The sequence below is a fragment of the Salvia splendens genome, chromosome 17, assembly GCF_004379255.2.
Source record: "Salvia splendens isolate huo1 chromosome 17, SspV2, whole genome shotgun sequence".
Classification (NCBI taxonomy): Eukaryota; Viridiplantae; Streptophyta; class Magnoliopsida; order Lamiales; family Lamiaceae; genus Salvia; species Salvia splendens.
This window is the reverse complement of record NC_056048.1, coordinates 10472697-10484118: the sequence shown is the minus strand read 5'-3', so window position 1 is coordinate 10484118 and position 11422 is coordinate 10472697. Positions and strand designations below refer to the sequence as shown.

The 11422-nt window shown below is 36.0% G+C and overlaps 1 protein-coding gene across 1 annotated transcript; it reads right to left on the bottom strand.

Annotated features, from left to right (window-relative positions):
- Nucleotides 1-10616: 10616 nt before the first annotated feature.
- On the bottom strand, nt 10617-11204 carry LOC121774293 (cytochrome P450 71AU50-like). The gene has a single exon (XM_042171192.1). The coding sequence runs from the start codon at nt 11202-11204 to the stop codon at nt 10617-10619; it is 588 nt and encodes a 195-aa protein (XP_042027126.1).
- Between the last annotated feature and the right edge of the window lie 218 nt (nt 11205-11422).

The window sequence follows — 11422 nt, the reverse complement described above, 5'->3', positions numbered from 1 at the left end:
GATTTGGAGACATAGTTATACTAACGATTCGAGTAATTTCTTTTTATAAAAATTCTACTCCCTCAATCTAGAAGTATGCCTTTTTTTTTTATTTAGCACGATTTTTAATGTATAATTGATAAAGTAAAAGAAAAGGAAAAAAAATAGTTGAAATTGTGTAGTTGATGGTGAGACCCATTAACGATAAAGTAAAAGAAAGAGGAAAAGTTATCATAAATAGATATAGACTATTTATATGAGACAAATGAAAAAGAAAATATGATCTATTTCTATGAGACGAAAGGGAGTATAGAAAAGTACTCCACACAACTAGAAAATTAAATAGTATACTCCATAGTATAAAATTTTTAAGATTTGTAGTTTGCACATTGAAGGTCTTTAGCAGCAAAATAAAAATAATAATAATAATAATAATAATAATAATAATAATAATAATAATAATAATAATATAATAATAATAATAATATAATAATAATAATAATAATAATAATAATAATAATAATAATAATAAGAATAATATAATAATAATAATCTAATAATAATAATAATAATAATATAAGAATAATAATAATAAATAATAATAATAACTATAATAATAATAATAATAATAATAATAATAATAATAATAATAATAATAATAATAATAATAATAATAATAATAAAATAATAATAATAATAATAATAATAATAATAATAATAATAATAATATAATAATAATAATAATAATAATAATAATAATAATAATAATAATAATAATAATAATAATAATAATAATAATAATAATAATAATAATAATAATAATAATAATAATAATAATAATAATAATAATAATAATAATAATAATAATAATAATAATAATAATAATAATAATAATAATAATAATAATAATAATAATAATAATAATAATAATATAATAATAATAATAATAATAATAATAATAATAATAATAATAATAATAATAATAATAATAATAATAATAATAATAATAATAATAATAATAATAATAATAATAATAATAATAATAATAATAATAATAATAATATAATAATAATAATAATAATAATAATAATAATAATAATAATATACAAGAATTCTAGAATTTATCCTCCTCCCGTTCAAGAATAATGTTTTAATTTGCTATTTTAAGATGTTCATAATTTGAAGTCTTACTTTTTTTTTATTTTAGGTAATGGATCTCACACTACACTAAACACATACACTTACATTCTATAATAAATTTATACTCCTATGTCGGTCTTTAGAAGTCCCGCTTTACCATCTTAGTCCGTCTGTGATGAGGAGTCTTAATTCACTTTTATTATAAATGGTTGACAGGTCTCACATTTCACTGACCCATTCTTCTCACATTTTATTATAAAACTAATAAATAGTATAATAGATGCACATTCCAATATCTTATTATATCTATTTTTTAATATTTTTAAAACTTGTATTGAACTCAAATAGGACTCCTAATACCAGACGAATGGAGAATATCAAAGTGAGACCTAATCCATTAATTTTTCTACCACTTCTCTTCACTTTTCTCAAAATCTATGCCGAGCGAAACTGAGGCTATTAAATTGATAACTTTTTAATGTTGATCTTAGTAAATAGTAAGATAATTTAATTAAATGGCTGATTTATTAACTTAAATTAAGTACTCAATTCGTTGTGCAATAGTGGAAGCATTTCTTCTCGCACGCGATTTAATAAAAATATTTGTTAATTGAGTTAAGTAAAGGAAGAATAAAGTACGAAATAAAAAAGTTAGAGAGATGAAGAGAGAATAAAGTAAGAGAGAGTCAGTAAGCGATAAGAAATATATTAGCTTTACTAAAAAGGAAAATGACTTCATTACTATAGACCGCACCAAAATGGAAAAATGACACAATTACTATGGAATGAAGGGAGTAATTAATTTCATTTGTCAAATTAATTTAATTATTTTCTCAATAAAATGTACGAAATAATATTACACTCATTTCATTAAACTGGACCAACTAATTAAACTAACTAAACACGAATTTCTTTACTCCCTCGTGTCCCTATTAAATGTCTCATATTTTCTTATTTGAATGATTCTCAATAAATGACTCATTTCACTTTTACTATTTTAGTAAGTAGACATTCCATTTCACTAGCTCATTTTACTCAAAATTATTATAAAATAACACTACATCGTCCCCTCAAAATAAAAGTTTTTTTCTTTTTGGTCCGTCCCCTTAAAATAGACTTTCTATTTAAGGAATTTTCTTTCTTTCTATTGAGGTGAGACTCATTTTCCACTAACACACTTTTCTTTCTATCTCTTTTTTTTTCTTTACCAATTTTGCATTAAAACATGTGTCATTTGTAACTAACATTTTATTTTATTATTTACATTGAGTTTTATTGTAGAGCTCTATAATTAATTATGTCTAGAAAAATTACTGAAATAATTTAACACACTCTTCTCTTCGTCCCAACTCTTCGTCCCAACCTAAGTGAGACGTTTTTTTGGGCAATAATTAACCGACTCCTCTCTTCTTCTTTATACTATTGTCTCTCGTACGTTATTCTTTAGTTCTCTTTTTTAGTTTATTCTTTTTCTTCCTTTATTCCCTATTTTTCTTTATCTCTCTTACTTTTTTCCCTATCTTACTTTCCTCTTTCCACTGACTTTTAATAAATCAATTTCTTAAATCTCTTGCCCAAAAAAAATGCCCCAACTACCTTAGGACATATGGAGTATAATTTAATTCTTTGAATTCCATTACCTAAATTCCTATGCCAAAATAGAAACGTCTCACTTAGGCCATGATAGAGGGATATGATTTTGAATCATTGACAATTATTTGGTGTTTTGAAGCTTAGCCGTCAATGAATAGTGTTGTTAATAGCAGTTCTGAGATTGATACTGTCATTTTCCCGATATAGCCAGCTCTCTCGACGTCGACATTGCTTTTAATGACAATCATCGACCATATTATTTAGTTCTTGTCACTCATTCTCTAATTATTTCACTTAATAGCCATTTCTTTTTTCGCACCTTTGTTGTCAATGTTACATGTGCTTTGCGACGCTAGACATTAAAATTATCCCACAACTAGAATCGATTTTTGGCCCTCTATCATAGAAATCCAAAATATATGTAAAATCTAAAAATTTCATGTATTTAAAATTTAAAAATATAATAAGAAAAAAAAGTTTATGTATTTACAAACAAATAATCATTTAATTTATTAATCTCTAATTTTATAAATTTATTTTGATAAAAAAATTTATTAATATCTAATTTATATATTTATTCAATAAAAAGTTTCTAGAATTAAAATATATGATAAAAGAAGTAAATAATTATGTAATTAAGTGGGATGACCCACCCTAAGTTATGTAGAGTGAGCATATTTAATACTCCATCCGTCCCAATATAGATGACACACTTGGATAATGGCACGGGATTTTAGGAGAAGTTGTTTTGTGTATTAAGTGTAGTGAGAAAATAATATATTTAAATTAATGTGGGGGAGATTTTTTTTCAAAAAAGGAAATGTAACATTCTTGTGGGATAAACTAAAAAAGAAAGTGTGCCATCAGAAAAAATTCTTTAGCCTAAACATACCATTTTACATAATGAGTTGATATGTCCAACAAATAATTATTTGACTATATGGATATAAAATCTAAATTCAATTATTACTTTAAATCATGAAAAAAATTCAAAATATTTTGGACTTACGTCATATACATACTCCCTATTGTATAATATTGTATCTAATAGGAGTAATATATTCGTACAATTATACATGTCTTTATCTTTTGCTATTTGATGAGGCTCGTTTCATGCATGTGTTCTGTAGTAAAACTACATCAAATTCTGTAAATTAACAGTCAATTTTGAGCCAGATGTGTGTGAAAACCGTCATATTCAGAAGAATGAACAAATCTGTTGGGCGGACCAACGAATCAAGAAAAGAAGTAAAAACCTGCAGCATTGAATTGATCAAGTCAGGAATCAGATGGAGCCAATAGGATTTCCGCATAGGAGATAGAGCGAAAGACCTCACCACAAAATGTGAAGGGCAGGAATGACATTGCAGAGAGGATGGTACCCTAGGGATCAGAGCCCTACGTCTCTCTATATAAAGGAAGCCCAACACAAGAAGAAAGGAGTCCCAGCCAGTGGTGAAAGGGGGGTCTCACAAGCTTTCTTAGTTAGAATATTTTTAGGAATTCAGCTCTCTTCTAGGGCTGAAATCGGAGCTCTTTTACTTCATCTTCTTGATTTCGTGGGATCTCTCCCTATCATGAGGGATGTAGTGGCGATTGGATCTCGGTCGTCGAGGAGGAAGGGCGGCGACGGTGGCATAGTATTGTTGATAGTATTCTTGTTTTTCGCGCTCCGCTTCCGCAATGATCCGGTCCATATTGTTCGAATCCATTTTTGAATTTAGAGAGGGTGTTTGAGTGAGAGAGGAAGATGAAAGTGGGTTGTATGAAAAAAATATGAGAGAAGTATGAGTGAGGGATAATTTGATGTAATGTAGACTTGCCCACGGTTCGAAAACCGGCGGTTCCGGTTCGGAACCGCCGGTTCCGGTTTTGGCGGAAGCGGAACCGGAACCGGACCGTGAGGCTATTTCACGGTTCCGGTTCCGGTTCCGGTTCCGGTTTGAAAACTGGGCGGGTTCCGGTTTTTGAACCGGCGGTTTCGCCGGTTCAATTATTATTATTTTTTTTAATTTGAAATTTGGCTTTATACAACAAATCGGAACAAGACAATGCATAATTCAAGCACAAATACGACGAATAAGGAGAAAATGAAATAAATTTTATTGATTTTGAGTTGTAACGGACAACGATACATTACAATTTACAATACATAAGTATACAATACAACAACATACAACAATGTAATATAATTTACAAGTGTCGTCGGCTCGTCGCCTCGTCGGACTCGGAAGGTAAATTAAAAAAAAAATGAAATGGGGGGGAAAAAGGAAAAATTGAAAAGGGCTTGAGATCAACTTAAACTTTCAAAGTTAAACTTTTCAAATTTAAGTTGAGTTGCCTACGTATCCACAATTTTATTGAGGAATCAAAGCCCACGTAGTTCTCTTACCTTGGGATCAACCCTTTTTTCTTGCAAAATGTTGCCCATTTTCTAAGCAAACACATATCAGCACGCTATATACACATTGCTGCATTTCTAATAGGGGCAATTTGATCTTCCAAAGCAATCAATGCATCTCGAACACACATAGTCAGAACATTATTCAAGCATCTAGCATGGAAAAAATCAGAACAAACTATCTATTAGTACTAATTTTTTCCATGCTAGATGCTTGAATAATATTCTGACTATGTGTGTTCGAGATGCATTGATTGCTTTGGAAGATCAAATTGCCCCTATTAGAAATGCAGCAATGTGTATATAGCGTGCTGATATGTGTTTGCTTAGAAAATGGGCAACATTTTGCAAGAAAAAAGGGTTGATCCCAAGGTAAGAGAACTACGTGGGCTTTGATTCCTCAATAAAATTGTGGATACGTAGGCACCTCAACTTAAATTTGAAAAGTTTAACTTCGAAAGTTTAAGTTGAGCTCAAGCCCTTTTCAATTTTTTTTTTCCCCCCTATTTCATAGATCATTCAGGATGCGGCTAAGTTGTACTTGAAGATCATTAAAATATATTCCGCATTTGATATTTATCAAATGGGGAATATATTTTAATGATCTTCAAGTACAACTTAGCCGCATCCTGAATGATCTATGAAATAGGGGGGAAAAAAAAATTTGAAAAGGGCTTGAGCTCAACTTAAACTTTCGAAGTTAAACTTTTCAAATTTAAGTTGAGGTGCCTACGTATCCACAATTTTATTGAGGAATCAAAGCCCACGTAGTTCTCTTACCTTGCTTACCTTTTTGGTCGGCAGTGCTCGCCGTTCACCGCCCCCGTCGACTCATTGCTAATGTTGAGTGCTATCGCTTCTGACCTCGTCATCGCCATCGGAAGAAAATTCTTCACCATCACTCTCTACACGGAAGTCGAAATCCGGCTCTTGTGCTCTCATGTCCGCCTTTGCCCAATCGTCAAGTAACATAGTGGCTTCCATGTTCTTGGCGGAGAGATTGCTCCTTTTGTCGTCTAGGACACAACCGCCGACACTAAAAGCTTGTTCAACGGCGACGGTGGAAGCGGGAACGGCGAATATCTCCTTAGCCATGATGGAGAGTATCGGAAACTCTTTGTCATGTGTTCCCCACCAATTAAGGACGTCAATTTGTTGAGTAGGAGGACCTGCCATCTTGAAAAATAGAGCGCGATTCCAAATATATATCTAATTCACTAGTCGCTCTAGTCCTATTGGTTGTAGTACCGTATAGATCTTGCAATTGTGATACTACGTCGGGATCGATCATGACATTGGAAAAATCCCCTCCACCAAAATCAAATGTAGAAGGACTAGGAGGAGCACGTACCTGGTGAGCGGTGTTATACCGCATTTCATATTCCGCGTAGAGAGAACGAAGTGCACTATCTAACCTATGTTTGATTTCATCAACATCCGGAATACTTAGTTCGAAGCATTCTCCTCTTGTCAAGCCCATTTCGCGGAGTTGAGAAAAATCCAAAGCGTGCAAACAACCATAGTACATGTCTAAAATTTTATAAACACCATGCAACTTCCACTTTGGATCCAAGCATTTTGCAATCAAAAACACATTTGGAATACGTGAAAAATATTTTAACCATTTTTCAACCATGTAAAACAAAATAGCCTTCAACTCAACGAATTGAGTATTTTTCACACAAGTTTTAAAACCAATTGCCACATACATGCAATGCTCCAAAACGCGCACAGAAGTAGGATAATAAACACCGGATAACTCAACAGTGGCATTTTTGAAAGCGCGGAATAATCAAAATAAATCCATGCTGTGGTCCCAACAAGCGGGTATCAAAATCAAATCAGAAGGAACATGAGGACAACTTCTAAAAAAATCACATAAATACTCAATGTGGTTCAAAGTCGACTCCAACATATCATATGTCGAGTTCCACCGAGTTGAAACATCCAAACGAAAGTTGGTGTACCTGCATTGCTTACCATGACAATATCTCTTCCAAGCTCTACCAATAGGAGCTTTGTTATGAATCAACTTCACAGCAGTTCTAATAGGATCAACATACTTTTGCCACAAATCGATGGCATCTTGAACACACAAATTCAAAATATGGGCAATACATCGCACATGGAAATATTTACCATCAATAACAGGAGAACATGCACTGATTAAATCATCTATGCTAGCAGTGTTAGCGCTAGCATTGTCAAAACCAATAGAAAAAATTTTATTGATCAATTGAAATTCATTCAAAACTTGAATGATCAATTGAGCAATTGCTTGTGCAGTGTGTGGTGCGGGAAATTCCCGAAATGCAATCAAACGTTTGTTTAAAGTCCAACTGTGATCAACGAAATGCACCGTGATGCCCATATACGAATTTTTACAAAAACAATCAGTCCACACATCAGAACAAATAGAAACTTTATGCCCTAAGTTAATAATAAACGTACCTAATTGCGCCTTCTTTTCCATGCATTGTCGAACAATCTTGATGCCCATATACGAATATGGATCGTTACTATCTTGTACCCTCTTGAAATGTTTCACGAAGATGTTTGAGGTTAAAGACCTTTCAGCTGGTCTAGGAGGTTGAGGAGGTTGTCCACGTCCACGACCACGACCACGCCGACTCCTTGGTGGTGGTGGGGGTGGCATTTCTTGAACCTCTTCTACCTCCTCCCCCTCCTCCTCGTCGTCATCATCATCATCGTCTTCATCAACATTCACAGGGGTTGGACTTTGTTGGGAATAGGCACCGCGTCCGGGAGCACCACTACCGGTACCAACATAAGCATCGCCTTGGTATTGAGAGCGAGAGAGAGCAATAGCATGTGCCACATCTTGCTCTTCTCGAGCCTACAAAATAATATTTGTATTGTAAATACAAAATAAAATTATGAACAATAATGAAATGTAATTCAAAATTAATGAAATTAGTAGATAATAAATATTAACCTGCCACTCATCCATATTCATTTGAGAAATTTCATCAATAACGGATCTCCGAGATGGCCTCTTGGCCTTTCCCTTTCCCTTATCAACACGACCTTCTCGGGATGAAGACATATTGGAATGGTATGTAGAAATGTAGAAATATGGAATAATATATTTTTTTTGTTTTAGTAATTGAGAAAGAAAGACAACTTATAGAACTACGGGAACAAGTATAACTGTATAAGTGTATAACAATGCGTAATAAGAGTAGCACTTGCGTAATTAAATGGAAGCACAATAGCACAAATGAGAAATTGGAGACAAAGAGAGAGAATTGGGAGATTGAAGAGAGAAACTCTTATTAACACAAGAGTGGGGTGAATGTAAATGAGGATAGAGGGGGGTATTTATAGAAAAAATGAGGGGGAAAATGGAAGAATTCGAATTTGAAATTTAAAAAAAAAAAAAAATTTGAAATTTCACAAAACCGGCGGTTTTGGCGGAAAACCGCCGGAACCGCCGGAACCGCCGGTTTCCGGGCCAAAACCGCCTGTTTCCGAAATAAAACCGCCGGTTCGGTCAACGAAACCGTCTGCAAAAGCTGCTCCATTGTCGCCTCGTGCTCCGCGCCGCCTCGAAAGCCACTAAACCGGCGGTTAACCGCCGGTTTTTCCGGTTAACCGGCGGGTTCCGACCGGTTTGGAAGATCAGCACCGGCCCCCATCCCTCTGCCTCGATTTAAAGCGCCGGAAACCGGCGGTTCCACGGTTAACCGCCGGTTCCGAACCGTCCCGAACCGCCGGTTCGGTGACAGTTCCGGTTCGAAATATCTTGAACCTGAACCGGACCGCGAACCGAATTGCGACGGTTCCGGTTCGGGAATATTGCGCCGGTTCCGGTTCCGGAACCGGAACCGCCGGTTCCGGTTCGGCGGTTAACCGCCGGAACCGGAACCGGAACCGGTGGGCATGTCTAATGTAATGGATGATGAATATGATTAGTTATAGATGATTTTGGGATAAGAAAATAAAAATAAATCAAAAAAAATTGAAAAAAATGGTCGAAAAACGGCTATATTTATGGGATACGAAAATATTTTTTTATTTTTAGATTAATTTCGATTTTTTATAAAAAAAATTTAAAAATTAAAATTAACGAAATAAAAACGAACCCAATCGAGCAGGGGCGATTGGGCGTCACCGCCCAACCAGAAGCCGCCACGTCACCCTGCTCTTCCGCAAGAGCACGTCCGCACTGTCGGCAAGAGCGCAGCGGCGAGCACAGCAGGTGTTCTTGCCCAAGAACACCGATGTGGGTGCTCTAAACACCACTTTCTTAAATTCCGTGCCAAAAAGAAACGTCTCAAATAACGTGGGACGGAGGGAGTAATTCATTGCAATTTCTATGGATTTGGATTTCAAGTAGGGGAATAAAATGCATCACTTTGTTCATCAAACTAAAAAGGAAAGTGATTCATCTTCACACACAAAATAAAATTGCATAAAATCTAGTGCCGCCCAAGGAAGGAGTCATCTTCCTTGGGACGGAGGGAGTACAATATAATATAATAAAAATTAAATTATTTTACTCAATCTGTATGTTGGAATTGCCATAAGATGTTTAGCCCTAGTGACCCACCATGCCATATTTTTCAGACATATCTAACTGATCAGGCAACATTTCATCGGGAAGCTCCCAATCAAAGCAATGAACCAACTGTGCCACCACAGATTGAACTATCATCATCCTAATTGCAACCCTGGGCAACTTCGTCGACCAAAACCAAATGGCAAAAGATTAAATTCTACGGCCTCGAAGGTCCACATTAGTCCCTAGAGAAAACCTTTCGGGAGAAAAATGTTTCCGGGTCAGGCCAGACTTGGGGATCCTCTTCCAATGGCCCATACATTCACAATACGTGTGTTTTTACTAGGTATGTTGTAACCCATGAGCTCGCAGTCCTCTTGGGCGGCGTGCGATAGTAGCGGTGCCACAGGGTGGAGCCTCAATGACTCCTTCACCACACACTCAAGGTACTTGAGACTAGAAAGTTGTGATTTGTCCACCATTTGATCCAACCCCACAACCTCCTCGATTTCTTTCTGTAGCTTCTTCAGTCACTGTTGGATTCTTTATCAACTCCGTCATTATCCAATCTATAGTTGTTGATGTTGTATCAATCCCTCCAATCAACATATCCTTCAAAATAGTACAAATTAATGACATGCAAATATTGTATAACAATTACAAAATGAGGCTGATTGCAATGCACAAGTGTTGTGCCTAAAATGATAAAAGCTTAAAGAGCAACATTGTAGATGCCTCTTATTACCAAAAGCACAGCCTTCACGTGACGACGGTCAAAGTCAAACCCGGCACCACCGGAATCCATAATTGCCATCATAACATCAACAAAATCACGGCTCTTCTTCTCCTTCTCCTCCTTTTTCGTGACATGATCATCAATGATGGCGTCGAGAAGCCATCAAACGTCGCGCTAAGCTTCTCCATGCGGCGGTTGAGCCCCAGAAGATCAAGCGCCGCCACGGACGGGAAATAGTCCCCGGATTAGGCTGCGCACCACACGTGTGGTCTCATCGATAACATCCTTAAACCCCAACTCCTTGTCCAAATCCCTATCCACAAACTTCCTCCCAAAACCATCAAACAATTCATATCCCCAACAAGCTCCCCCACTCTAGCACTAACATCCACAACCTCCCTCCCCTCGGCCGCCCGGCGGATCCCCTCCACCGCCATCCCCAGCTCGGCCCGCCTCATCGGCTGAAACTCCTCGACCTTGGGCCCGCTCAGCAGCTCCAGCGTGCATAGCTTCCGCATGTTGCGCCAGTACGGGCCGCAGGGAGCACATATCACGTCCCTGTGGCCGTACGTGAGGCGCGTGGTCGAGAGGTAGTGAGGCCTGTCGGACAAAACGGCGTCGTGCGTCTTTAGCACTAGCTTGGCAGCGGCCGGGGACGACACGACGACGATCGGGAGAGAGCCGAGGCGCATGTGCATGATCTCGCCGTGTTGTTGAGCAAGGCGGCGGAAATCTTGGTGGGGATTTTTGCCTAATAAATGGATGTGGCCTATTATCGAAGCCCCTTCGGCGCTGGTGGAAGATGTAACATTATTTTTCTTCTTCTCTGCCATTGATTATTTAGGAAGCGGAGAGATAATGCTAGTGCTAATACTGCAACTAACCAAATACACTCCATTTTTGGAAGTGAATAACTTGACGGTATAAGGTAATAAGTGATATATTTAAAAACGAAATGATAGTTACGTTTTTTCACTATTTCACTAATCAAATCTTGACTGCTTTGAGACTTCCTTTCTATTCTATTATGTTTTTTCAAGTCAATTATTCG

Excerpts from the sequence above, each read along its gene's own strand:
- LOC121774293 (XM_042171192.1), bottom strand. The coding sequence starts at position 11,204 with ATGGCAGAGAAGAAGAAAAATAATGTTACATCTTCCACCAGCGCCGAA.